The sequence below is a fragment of the Catharus ustulatus genome, chromosome 5 (assembly GCF_009819885.2).
Source record: "Catharus ustulatus isolate bCatUst1 chromosome 5, bCatUst1.pri.v2, whole genome shotgun sequence".
In the NCBI taxonomy this organism is placed as follows: Eukaryota; Metazoa; Chordata; class Aves; order Passeriformes; family Turdidae; genus Catharus; species Catharus ustulatus.
The window spans coordinates 53,680,866-53,694,707 of NC_046225.1; the positions used below are offsets into that span (position 1 = coordinate 53,680,866).

The 13,842-nt window shown below is 36.5% G+C and overlaps 1 protein-coding gene across 1 annotated transcript; it reads left to right on the forward strand.

Annotated features, from left to right (window-relative positions):
• The first annotated feature begins 831 nt into the window (after nucleotides 1-831).
• On the forward strand, nucleotides 832-13,010 carry LOC122149399 (arf-GAP with Rho-GAP domain, ANK repeat and PH domain-containing protein 2-like). The gene is made up of 4 exons (XM_042779315.1): nucleotides 832-965; nucleotides 1,441-1,504; nucleotides 5,484-5,615; nucleotides 9,774-13,010. The coding sequence occupies exons 1-4, from the start codon at nucleotides 883-885 to the stop codon at nucleotides 10,122-10,124; spliced, it is 630 nt and encodes a 209-aa protein (XP_042635249.1). The 5' UTR covers nucleotides 832-882; the 3' UTR covers nucleotides 10,125-13,010.
• The last annotated feature ends 832 nt before the right edge of the window (nucleotides 13,011-13,842 follow it).

The window sequence follows — 13,842 nt, forward strand, 5'->3', positions numbered from 1 at the left end:
GTGCCCTTTACAAACATCAGTGACTATCTCTCAGGAAAAGAGCAGTGAAAAATGACACCTGTTTTTCTCAGATGTTTCCAGTTCTTGTTCGGTCAAAGCTTTGAGATACTGAGACAATGCACATAGGATCCTATCCCAGAGGGAGTCTAGGTTGGCTGTAGCCTTTAAACAGATCTGCTTGAACTTTTCCTTTACAGTTGGCAAATCAAAACACCCCGAAAAGGTCTCTGAATTTCAAAGCTTAGCCATTTTAAAGAAAACATTGGTAGCTTTTTTGTAGTATTTTATTTTTTTTTTAATTCAAGTGCTGAATGAGTAGGAGATTAGTCCAAAATAGGAGTAAAAAGATTATGTAAATGAGTCTTTGCAGATTTTTTTTTTACCTTGAGGTGTATTTTTAGTCTACTTTCAGAAGCAGAGCTTGCTAAGTCTCTTCTGGATCTCCAGAAGTGTCTGTTTCACCTCAGAGGCTTCATTGTGCACCCACTCCCTTTTTGTTTTCCTAGCAATTATTAAATCCCTATAAAATCATGTGATCCCTTTTGTTTATAATACTAGCATAGCTCTTTTCTCTTTGTAACTTGCACACTGTAGTGGACTCTTTACCAGGCAGTTTTATTTCCAGCGCCTTTTAGAAAGCCCAGCCAAGGCAAAAATGAGGCAAGTAGTCAGCTGTCATCTGCAGTGCTTAGCTATAACCCTTTGTCTAGAACAGAAAGTTCATTTACTGTGAATCAATTGTAAGAAAATGAACAAAATCCATCCTGAAACCCACAACTTTATTCTGGATTTGCAGTACATGTTTAGACTTTGCAAATTAATTTTGTTTTTTCAAATTAAAAGGACTATATACAGGTAATTAATCTCTGCACTTTGAGGAATATGTCGCTGTTTATAGAACTAATTTTTGAAAATCTTCTTTCTTTCAGCTGGGGGCTTGCAGTATTTTCTGAAAAATACCAGTGGTAGGTAAACATGAAACACACTCTTGGTTTCACTGTCTAATATTTGTTGAAATATTCGATTGCAAAATAAGAGTGTTTGAAAACTAATGGGCATTATCTTGCTTTCATGTTGAATTTTATTTTTTTTTTATGTAAAGAAACTTACTTAATTGATATGTTTGGTTCATATTTTGGGTTTAGGTGTCTGGTTTCCTTTTGTGAAAAAAGAGCAAACTATAGTCATAAAAGTAGAATGATAGATTTTAATCCTGTGCACATGCTTAAAATGAAGCACAGTCATTGGCTTCAAAGAAGGTAAACTGATAATTTGAAGTATTTATATATCCCTATATTATTGTGAATTTTAATGGTAAATATAGATAGCATGAATTAATGTAAGCATTATTTGAAGACGTTTAGAAGCCTATTCTTTAGTATGTTTAACTGTAACAGGAGTCTCCATTGTTTTCCATATTAATTATGTATTGTGTTCTAGGTATATATGTTGTGATGGACAAGATGTGCAGATGGAGTGGATGATCAGCATTTTTATGGCACAGGTAATAATCTGGTCCAAAAATGTAGCTTATTCTACTATTACATAAGTGCCATTAAATATGTATGTGTTATATATAAGGTTCAGGGCCAAAGCTTCTGGAATACTTCATGCAATAAAAATGCCAAAAGATGTGTCTTAGCCCATAAGGACTATGAGTGCTTTGAGAGTGAGTAAGAACATTAGATTCTGGCATCATCTCCCCACCCCACTGTGTTGTAGAGAAGCTTGGTATAGAAGGACAATTATTTCCTTTGCAGAAAACTCTTATGGGTGAAATTCTGGCCTAAAGGGTGTGTCTTTGTGTCACAATACCCAAGTGCTATTTCTCTGCTCACTAGTTTGGATGCTGCTAAAGTTACTATGAAAGAAGGGTGTCATTTTTAAAAGTATAGTGGTGTGAACTAGACCTGTTGAAGAGCTGTGCCAATATGGCTCTATTTCTCTGGTATCCAGGTTAGCTTAGTTAACACTGACAATTCATTGTGTTGGGTAGGCTTTTTCCTAAATTAAGTACACTTCTGCTTGCTACATTGTAAGGAGGGTATATGTTTGAATGACATGTAGCACATTCTTGGAAATGGAGTTTAATATTTACACTGGAAAAGTGGAAGCAAGCGAGATGGGAAGAATTCTGCTTGACAGGAGACTGGAAAATAGTTTAAGGTTTTAACAGGATTTTGTATCTGTGTCGTATTTTTCTTTCTCCCATGATGTTCAAGGAGCTTTGCAAGATATCACTGTGAATAAATATTGCTAGATTTATGATTACCTAGGAGCTTTGTGTTGCATAAAGTAGGCTGAGCGCAAGACTGTTGAAATACAGACTTAGCATCTTTCTAAAACAGAATCTGACTTTCATAGATAGTAGAGCTAGAAGTATAATGCTTGCCTGGAAAGTAAGACTTCCAAATTCTTGTCTTATTCAGCTCCCTCAACTGAAGTGACTGTTGTTGTTTCTATGGAAACAGCTGGCATACATCTCATGGGCACAACATGAGCAATGTCACAGCAAATAGGCTCAGAGGTTATTGGTATAGGAAACTTAGAAGTAGCTCATGCAAGCTTGGTAACTGTTGAAGTCCTTTTGACATAAAATCACAGTGAAGGACAGTCTGTTAGGATTCTGCTCAGGCAGATGTAGAATGTTTCTTTGACAATATAGATAAAATCTGGGAGCCATTGCTCAATGTCCAGGATAATTTTTCCTAACAAAAAAAAATGAATAATTTCATGTACATTAAAAAAATTGCTACAAATCATACTAATATTTTTAAAACTTTTTTTCCAATGAATGAACAGTGCAATGAATTAGCAGTACAACATTGAAAGGTTTTTTTGGTTTGGCTTGATTTTTTGTGGAAATTGTAGTAGTGTTCTGGACATCAGTAAAGTTGTCAGTTTATAAACTACATGAGAAATTATGTGCTAATGATGCAGATTTAGTGTATTGTCCTTACTGCAATCTACTACTTTGTTACAGAGAAAATCTCCTTAAAAATGCAATGCTTCATATTGGTAAAGCTTTCTATAAGGGCTTTGAAGAGTCTTGTATCGCCACATTGTCTCATTTCTAAACCAGAAAACTGCAGATGTCAACTGAGGTTATTTCTTGTTAGAATTTTCAAGTTGAGACCATCTTTAGGGAAATCAGCTTGGTTTTTTACTGTATATGTTGTCACTGTACTTGAATACACATTAGAGACTGCAGGCAGCACATCTTCTTTGCCAGTGGAATAACTTAGATTGGAAATTGAAAAGTACTGTAAAATTGGTTTTGAAGTATTAAAGCATCGACATTTAATGATCTTGTGCAATTTAAAGAGACATAAACCAATATTACTGTGCTCCTCAGTGCTTGAGCAGAGTAAAGTTTTATTAATATCAGTAAGATAGTAGTACTATTGCTATTTTTTTCCTGTTTTCTGATAGTATTTATTCCTGTAGTATATATAGTGCAGAGTAATAACAATAAATAACAAAGTGTAGATACTGCTGAAATCTAGTGACAAGAGTACTTTGATACAGGGAATCAAGTTAACCCAGAGGTTATTAATCTTCCATTTCAAGCTGGTACATATTAAATGTTTGAAGTAGAACCAGTGTTTCTTTTAGTTCTATGCAAAACATCCCAAAAAACATGATTCTTGAATTCTATAATAGCTCTGTACAAAATCTCTTAAGAGCATGCATAGCATACAATTGGAAGTAATTAATTGGTATAAAGATGGACACAACAGTATTCTTCCAGTTTCCTTTGCCTTTGATCAACTGGAGGCACATTATACTACCATGAGGTGCAGTTGAACAGAGGGGTCAAAACTATGAATAAATACATTTTTTATGTGGCCTAATATGTTGCTAGTATTTCTGATATACTTTCTCAGAGTTCTATTTTAAGAAATGTTACAGACACAAGAGGGAAATCAGGCTGCTTAACTGACAGGGATGGTTTCCTTAGGCTTGCTGGGAATTAAGGCAGACAGTTTTCTTCAGAAGCTGATTAAAGTTTCTCCATCACTTTCTGGATTGCGTTTGTTTGTTGTATTTTGATCCACAATAAACTGATTTTGGTTGGCAAGAGCTGCTCTTTCACATAATACTTTCTCAATTCATTGGAAGAAAATGTTCTTAATGGTCACTGGAGAGAAATCTTATCACAGACTTTTTCGTCACCCTGGTCACACCATGTGTGAGAATTTTTTACTCCATCAAGATACAAGTCTACAAAATACTTTTTCTAAATTTGGAACCAAGGCTTCCAATTTCTAGTCTGCCATCATGAGTGAATCATCAGTGATTCTGATGGCTTTTTAATCGTAATGCTGTTTTTACTTGCAGACCATCTGCAAGTATGATCAGAGCTCCACAAATGTTTTTTTAAGTATAGTCTTCAGGAGACTTGCTTTATGAATTTGCAGTCCTGGCTTGCCAGTTTCCTTTGAAAATTGTGCTGATTTAGCTGTGGGCCCTGGATGTTCTCTTTGATTCACAGAACCTCATGTTGATGATTTTTCAGTAAAATAGTTTGGAAATTTTCACAGAATTGCAACATCAATTACTTAGGAAAGGACTTTTGAGATCATTGAGTCAAAGCTATGACCTAACACCACCTTGTCAACCAGACCATGGCACTGAGTGACACATATAGTCTTTTCTTAAAACACCTCCAGGGATGGAAATTGGTGACATTCCAATGTCTAATCACCCTTTTTGGGAAAAAACTGGAATCAACCAGCTCAGTTTCCCTTCTGTGGACACGCTCCAGCACCTCAACATCTTTCTGGTAGTGAGGGATCCAGAACTGGACACAGCACTTGAGGTGTGGCCTTACCAGTGCCAGGTACAGGGGGACAATCGCTGCCCTGGTCCTGCTGGCCACACTATTGCTGACACAGGCCAGGATGCCATTGACTTTCTTGTCCACCAAGGCACATCCTGGCTCATGTTCAGCAGCTCCCAAACAGCACTCCCAGTTCCTTTTCCACTGGGCCACATTCCAGCCACTCTGCCCCAACCTGCCTGGGATTGTTGTGGCCCAAGTGTTGTGTTTTGCACTTTGGTCTTGCACCTCAACAAGAAACACATTTTGTAAAGCTTGTACATTATTTCAGAAACTTTTGTTGGGACTCCTGAAAACATACTTCTGTGGAATTTTGAAATTGTGAAACAAGTCAATGTGTATGCCACATTTAATGATATTATCTATTTTTTGGGGATAATGAGAATAATATTAAGGAAGGAAGATGTTTGATACATGACAATTATGTAGTGACATTTTGGCTCTTTTCACTCAACATTGTGCAGCACTTAAAAAATATTAACATAATTTTAAGCATCATAGTGTTTTTCCCTTTCTCTGACAAGAGAAGGGCATGGTAGTGTGCAGTATATAACTTTTTCCAAGGGAGTTTTACATACCAAAGAATTTTGTGTATTTATGAAATTGCACATAGAAAATAAGGAATCATTTTGTTCTTCAGCATGCAGATATATGGCCACCTGCTGGAAAAGCAAGAAAACAGTCCATAACTAAAAGTCCGAAGATCAGAGGCTTACCACTAATTCCCATTCATCAGGAGAAGAATACTTGTAAAATCAGAGGAAATACCGAAGTAAGTGGGGTTTAAACTTGCTGTAGAACTTCTAACCACAATGCTGTAATCAGTAGTCCAGTAATAATGAACTCCTTATAGATGGGTAAATATAAAATGCAGATGCTCTTATTATCAATGCCCCTTCCAATATTTTGTCATTAAAGGAGCATTTAGGACAATTAATGTAAAACAGCTATTGTAGTCTCAACTTGCATAACCTTTCTGACTCTTCAGACAATAATAATGGAATTTTATTTGTGCTTTTTTTTTTTTAAGTAGAGATTGTTCATTAGGAGCAAATAAGAATTTTAGCTGGAAATATTAGGCACGTTATTACAGTATGGTTTTTTTTTTTAATAAGATCCTTGAAAACTGTCCTGCATGCATATCTTACAATATCTTTTCTTCCGTCTAAAATAACTGCACTGTTTTCGTTATCTACTCTGTGAATATAATGGAAAAGCTCAGATGGAACTAACTTTGATACATTTAAGTCATACTATTATTAGTCTCAAAGAAGAATGAGAGGCTTTAGTTACAATTGTTTGAATAGACTGAGCTTTGTTGCTACAATATATGTACTAGTGATATATCTGAACCTTATCATATTAGCTTGAGGTTATCTTCTGGTATCCACATAGAGATACTGATGCCTGTGGGGAGAACTTACTTCCTTTGCTTCCAGCTGAAATGAAACAATGGAGGCACTTTTCTGCTTGGGAATAGTAGTGGTGACCAGCCTGACTGCAGTAGTGAGTAACTGTTGAAACAACAGCTTGGTGCTTTGACTGCAGCAGTATAATTTCTTGCACATTTTTGAACATTTTCAAAGAAGGAGTTAATATGGGCTCACTAACAGAGATGGTGGTTCAGATACAGAGTGATAAAGTTGACTCTTTCCATAGTAAAACAAAAGCAAAAGGCAAGCATAGTGCTTTATGTAAAAGACAATTCCATCTTGTGTTACACTTTCTCCCAGAAAGAATTTCTGCTCTACCTAACTACAAGAGTATAAAACCATGAAAATATAAGTATTTTGTAATTTGTTTACAAACTTTTGTATTGTGTTTGTCCTTTTTGACCCTCTCTCAAAAATATTTTTACAATTTTTTACAAGTCCTTTCTGATGCTTATATTTTCAAACTTCTTTGATGAAAGAAAATCATAGGTCTTGTCAGTCATAAAACTTCACAACCCTTAGGTGGTGGATCTCTTACCTGGTCTTTATGCAAGTACACTTGAAACCTTTAGTACATTCTTTGAGATGGCTACAAATTTAGACATTCTACGATAAAATTTTTATTGGATTTTGAGCTTCATGTTTAAAAATCCTTAATACCTTTTAGTACTGTATGTATTTTTTTGTGAATAATTTGCTTTATTAGGGAGGACTCTAATGTTTTCTACACTGCAATTTTGAGGAGGACTGCATTTAAACTTGTAATCAGAAATCTACAATCTTCATTATTTATACCACGGCTAGACTTACAGAATTTTAAGGCAAAAAGTATTTGCATACTTTAGGAAGGTTAACACAACAATACATAATGAAAAATAAAAACTAACTTTTTTTTACATGGAAAGCTAAAGCTGGAATAAACAGTAAAATAGTGGTAGAAAGTATGTACAGTAAATTCACGAATACAAGCCACACTGAGTATAAGCCGAATCCCCGGGTGTTGGCAAACATTTTGGTTTTTGTCCATAAATAAGCCGCATCTGAGTATAAGCTGCTCTGTCATTCGCAGCGAGGACCCACGTGCAACAAAGTTGCCAAATAGTAACAGAACCGCAGCAGGGCGGGGTTTACTGGCTCGGCTCGGGCCATGAGGGCTTGGGGCTGCTGACAGGGCTGGGTGGCCCAGCTCGGTGCTGCCGCTCGGCGGGGCCGCTTGGGGCCAGCCACCGCCACCGCTGGGCTCGGTCACCCCAGCCCGGCGCTGCCCCATGGTGGCAGGGGGGGCACAGAGCCCGCCGGCACCTGCGGCGGCGATGGGACACGGGGATGTAACCTGCCTGCTCCTGCAGCGGCGGCACGCGGGGATGGGAGCCCCCCGAGTCGCGGGGCCAAGCAGGAGAGAGCCCCTGCTTCCCCCGAGCTGCGGGGCCAGCAGGAGAGAGCTGCCGCTGCTTCCCCCGAGCCTCGGGGCCAGCAGGAGAGAGCTGCCGCTCCTTCCCCTGAGCCGCGGGGCCAGCAGGAGAGAGCTGCCCCGCCTTCCCCACCCCCTGTGCTGCCTGCAGGGAGCAGCTCCACCCGCCGCTCAACAGAGTAACCAATTTGTAACAACCGCGTAAATGCAGGGTTTTACTGGCAGGAGCTTGACTTTGCGGTTTGCACTGACTTGGTTTGTACTCCCAGGGTTGAAAATGTCAGAAAATTATTCACATATCGGCCGCACCTAAATATTAGCCGCATTTCCAGTATGGGAACAAAATTTTGGTCAAAACAGTGCGGCTTGTATTCGTGAAATTACTGTATATGATATAGTTTATTAAGAAGAAATATTGTAGAGCAGTGAAGTCAGTTAAAAAAAAGATGTACCGTTGGGAGGCTATGCCTTCAGTCTTTCCATGAATCTGAGTACTCTTCCAACATGCAAGAATATCTCAGTTTTGAAGCATTAGAAAATAATACCAGGAACAAGCATTTTCTGAAAGATGCTGGTTTATGGAAAATGGAGGTCTATTTACAGATCAATGTGTAAACTTGTAGTAGAAATGTCATCAATTTATACAGGCAGGAAAAGAGACTGAAAATTTCCCAAACAGTGAAAAAAGTGATGGCTTTGCGAGAGAAAGATGACTGGGGGGGAAAAAACCTAAATCACTATAAGCTCAAGGATACCCATAAACTGAGTTTAATGTCAGTATCTTTTGCTGAAATGTCTGTATTGAATGTCTGATTTTCCCCCATTTTTGGAAGCAGTTTTATTGTATGTTAGCAAGATAAATGTGTAATACCAAAGGTTTGAAAGACTCAATAACTAAGAATCCTAATATCAAATAGAACCAAAACATTTTGGGTATTTTTACACCACTTGTTGCACATGAGGATAGTGCATTTAGAATACGCATATTTCTGATATAGAAGTATTTAATTGAAATAGAAATATATTGCTGTGTGTCTGCAGTAAGTATTTGATTTTATTTCATAATACAAGATGACTGAGGAATGAGGAAAAACCTTTTATTTCAAGTATGATCAAATAGCATACTGACTCACAATAGATCATACAAGAAAGGCTTGCAAGAAGGCCCAAACCATTCTGTGTATCTAAACTAGCTCCTTCCTAGTGTTTGAGTAGTTTTTAATGTTTGTTTTAACATATAGGAAGTATTAAGATTCCAAGGGACAAATTCATGTGCTGTGGATAAATAACTCCATAAAAAATGCAAACTGAACAAGTTCCACACGGAAAATACTAAAAGACCCAAAGTCTCTCTCAGCTTTCTCCATCTTCTGGTTGTCAAGAAAGATGCCACACATTAAAAAAGTATTCCAGACCTAATTTTCCTTAGAACTCCCAGGCTTTTGCACAAAAGGAATGTTCTACCTACTGCCACACCAACTGAGTAACCAGAATACAATAATGCAAATTTTGATGTAGCATCTGGTTTACCTTTAATTTTCTATAGCTTAAGAACTTGAAAACAGGCCACCAATATGCAAATTGAAAAAGAAGCCAGTCTTTATAACATATCAGTTAGTATTTAACAACTGCTGAAAATGTTTATGTGATTGTTTAAAATTATCTCTCATGTATTTATGTTGCTCAGACATTATATTATCAAAATTGCAATGTACACAGTTTTATTCATTCCATCAAACAATTCTAAGTCTTTAAGAGTATATGGATCTGCTGTAAAACACTAACATTTAGTTTACTGTGGTAGAATAAAAAAATCAAATTGTGATTATATGAAAATAAATTACTTCATTGGCATGGTTTATGATTTATGTAAATTTTAGAAGTATCACTAATTCAGAATTTGCTAACTAAAAATGCTTACTAAATGATAATAGGACAATTGTGGTAATTTAAAACTGAATTTACTTTCTCAACTCTTGAGTAATTTTTTTTTTAAATGTATGTGAAACTAATGAGCAAAAATTGCAATCTAAACATTTTTTCATATGGTGTGAATGAATTTATTTCTCTTTGTTTGATTGGTAAGAATATAGTAATACAAACTGGAAAATCAAGATTCAGTGAACATCATGATAATGAACTTCTGGAAGAAAGAAAAAACTTGAAAGAAAAAGCATCTATTGTGGCACAATGTTTGGAAAGAAAGGAGGAGAAAGTGAGAAATCATGCAAAAACTCATCGAAACTTGATTTCTGAGGATGATGCAGGCTCAGGGATGACTGAATTACACCAGAAATCACATAAGACACTGAAGAAAAATAAAAACAAAACAAGCAAAATGACTTTGGAACTAGATAGTAAATTGCCATCAAATGTGATTCAGGAACTAAATACAGTGCTGCAGAAGAACAGAGCACTTCATGAAACCTCCAGCTGATTTCCTGAGCCTGAAGTGTAATGCTTATATGTATATATTCTCATGTTATAGATATATATGTATGTATGTATTTTCTATTCAGAAGTAGTTTGTTTTGGTATGTGTAGTTTGTACAGTGCAGAGGAAATAAGGATCTATAGTTTGTTTATATGCAGCTATTGCTTTTGTATATGTGTATGCCCCATGTTATAATTTAAGACTGAACTGGGAGAACTGATTATGTAAAACTCCTGAAGATTGGAAGTTTTTATGTGCAGTGCAAGGACACCAGGATTTTGTCTACTTTGTTGTTGTTGTTGTTGTTTGTTTCAGATTTTTTGTGATACAAGGATTCTAAGAACTGTCAAAAGCTTTTGCTTTGATTATACTCTGTACCACCTTGTAAATATCGGAGAGATATTTTTGAAAGACAAGATATACTCTGAAATTTATACTATTGGCTGCATTATTGTTAATTGTCTAACACTATAAAAATTAGTAGCATCTGATTTGAAATTGATTTTTTGTTGGTTTTGTTTGTATGCTTTTATTTAAGGAGATAATTAGTGTTTGCTTCCATAGAATTGTCCTCTGACATGGTGTCATGTGAAAGAATGAAAAGGGGGAAAAAAGTAGTAGACAACTCAATGTATTAATTCTTGTCTTTAAACCATGTCTCTAGAGTGTACATCTGATTATGACATCTAAGTAGTGAGACTATTGAGGAGGACAAAAAAAACTCTTCAAAGAAATGTCTAATGGGTATGTGAATTGTAAGAATAGCATCATCTCAGTGGGCTGAAATACTTTTCTAAACAGGCTTTGTTCAGCTCAGGGTGACAAAGGCAGGCTTTTCTATTGCTCTTTGGAGAGAGCTTGCTTGGTGCTAATACAGTTGCTGACCTTCCATGAATATTTAATATTTAAATGAGAAATTAATTCCTTTAAGAAAAAATGGTCCCCATGCAAACAAATCAGAATGGTACCAACACATTCTATTAAGAAGTGCCAAATCCTAAATGGGGAAAGAAATTTACCTCTCTCTTTACCATGAGAACAAAGGTAAGTAATATTCTGTTTTCAGGAACTAGGAAATGCTTGTCCTACAACTTTCCCACTGCTCTTCTGAGTGTGAGGGCTGGTCCCAGCATTCAGAGAATAGCCTCAATTGCTGCCTTCCCAGTATGTAGGTGGCAGTTCCTGAAGATAGTGATGTGGCACAGTACAGCTACTTTGATTTTTAAGCCCAGAGTTCCTTAAATTTCAAACTGCGCATTGCTTTTCAAAACAAAACCTGTTCAAGGAATTAAATTATTTTCAGTTGTTTTATGGATTTTATCTTCATTTATCCCTTGGAATTGCTGCTTTTACTTTGTTCCATAACAGCTGGATGGCAAAAGGCACTGCTGTGCTGAGGCTGTTTCCAGGTGTTGTAGATGCTGTCGGGGTAAGCAGCAGAACCAACAGACCAGAGCACTAATGAGCTCATAAGGCACCTTTGCTTCAAGGGAGGCATTAATAAGAGCATCTGCTTGTTTTTGCTGCTGTCCCTTTTGTGGTCTGGCTAGTCACAGATTTTCACCAGTTTTTTTAAGAACTTACTGACGCCCTTAGTGTTGATTGGAATTGGCCAGATCTCTTAGAGTAGAAGAGAGGAAGCGCAGAAGCAGTATGCTCACTTATTCCCTCTTCTATTTTTGGTAGTCACAGGTGCTGTAACATTTCACACATCATTTACTTCTATTCTTGATTACATAGAGCAGCTTAATTGGAAAAATAATTTGTTTGATTGAAGAAATTAGACAAGTGACTCAATGTATCTGGCAACTCTGGTAGGAAGCACAGAGAAAATGACATCAAACTCAAATATTTTATAGTAGTATTCTGGAATGTAGTACTGACAAAGCAAGTCTAGTCTTTCAGACTTTGCACATACCTTATTTTACCAGTTGTTAAAACTGAAATAAATTTTTAGATTGTAATTTTCCCAGTGCGCTATTGACTACCTTCACTTTGTAATTGAGCCTCTTCTAATCATTGAGGTCCTGTCTCAAGAAAGCATATCAGCCTGAACTAAAATTGTATTGATTAAAGCTAGTGCTTAATGTTAATAAGCACATTCTTAAATGCTGATTTGAATTGGACCCTAATGCCAGCAGCAGAAATTGCTTTATTTTCTGTCAGGCTGGACTTGAATGTACTATTTACAGTTGTGCTTTTATTTGGAGATATTTCTCAGTATTGAGTTGTGGTTTTCTTATATTGTTTAACTTTTTGTTGGAACCTTAGGAATGACATTCACTTCACTGCTGAAAGCCTCATGCATCATTTAAGCCACCACACTAATGGAATAAATGGAGCAGTGGAAGGGTTTTGTGCATTGAAGTGAATATATCCATGAAGAAAATAGTTTGTGTATTTTTATTGGTTCTAAGGAATACAGAAACACTTGTTCTATTTCAAAACCATGTCACAGGTAAAATACCTGTATAACTGCTGCTACCAGGTCATAAAAATCAAGATGTTTAATAAAATGTGTTTAAATTTGGTGTTGTGTGTATACATACACAAACACATATGTGTGCACAAATTTATGTACACATTCACAGAGGCACACTGAATGGTGACAGTGTTAACACAATTAAAAATTATTTGGGGAAGTAGAAATTAAATTTGCAATTAATTATTTTAAATAAGTATCAAAGTTTTGAACTAAACATCCAACACATTATTGTTGCACTACATGTTTCAGACTGATCTAAGACCTGCAGAATAAATGTGGTTTGTTGCAATATCTTAATGGCTGCTGATCTTTTGTTGTTCCTGTTGTTGTTCCTGTGTCAAGTTGAGGACTAGCAAAGTGCAATTTTTAGAGAATTGTCATTGAATAAATGCTATTTGTCAGAACTGGGTGATGGATTTTTTCAGAAAAAAATCAGTACGAATGTTAAAAAAAAAAATTTGTCTGCACATGTGAAAGCTTTTGAATAACCTGGTAAGAGCTTATTTTCTCATCTGCAAAATGAAATTAAATGGGAGAGTGATATTTTATGTATAACAGTGAGAAAACTGAGATTAATATCTTCCTAAATCTTAGGAAATCTCACCATTATCTTGTTAAAATTTTGCAATCATGATAGGTAGGTGTAAAGTTGACACCTAACCATTGTTTTTGTTGTTTAATGTAATGCCTGTGTTCTGTTTGTGTGTGTCTTTTTTTCACATTTATTAGGATGTGTGAGGGAAGCAACTGAAAACCCAAGAACAAATATGAGCTAGATTCTTTGTTTTCTTTTTCTTGAGCTGGATATTATTTGCTATTTTAGAATTTTTCTTCAAAACATATCTCTTTCTGAGGTACTATTTTGGGATTCCAGTTCAAAAGAGCAATTTGACTAGTAGGTTTTGTGCCTCAGCTGTGGCTACTTCAGTGTGGGGTTGATTTCACCAGCTGGGATCTGCAGAGTGTGTTCATGCAGACTTTACTGTATGACTCGGGTTGAGATGCAACTTTTGAATTAAAATATTTTGTAAATGTTATCCAAGAATCTGTCCAGTGGGAAAAGGATATCCCCAAAGATTTCTTCAGTTAATGGGGAAGGCCATATCATTGATTTTTGTTTCTTCCTTGGGAAGAGCTCTGGGCTGTTCTGCCTAAGGCAAGTTGTTAGGATGCCTCCAGCTCTGTCTGCCACAGGCACCCCTGGGGTGCTTTTGCTGTCATGTCTTGGGGTAGTTT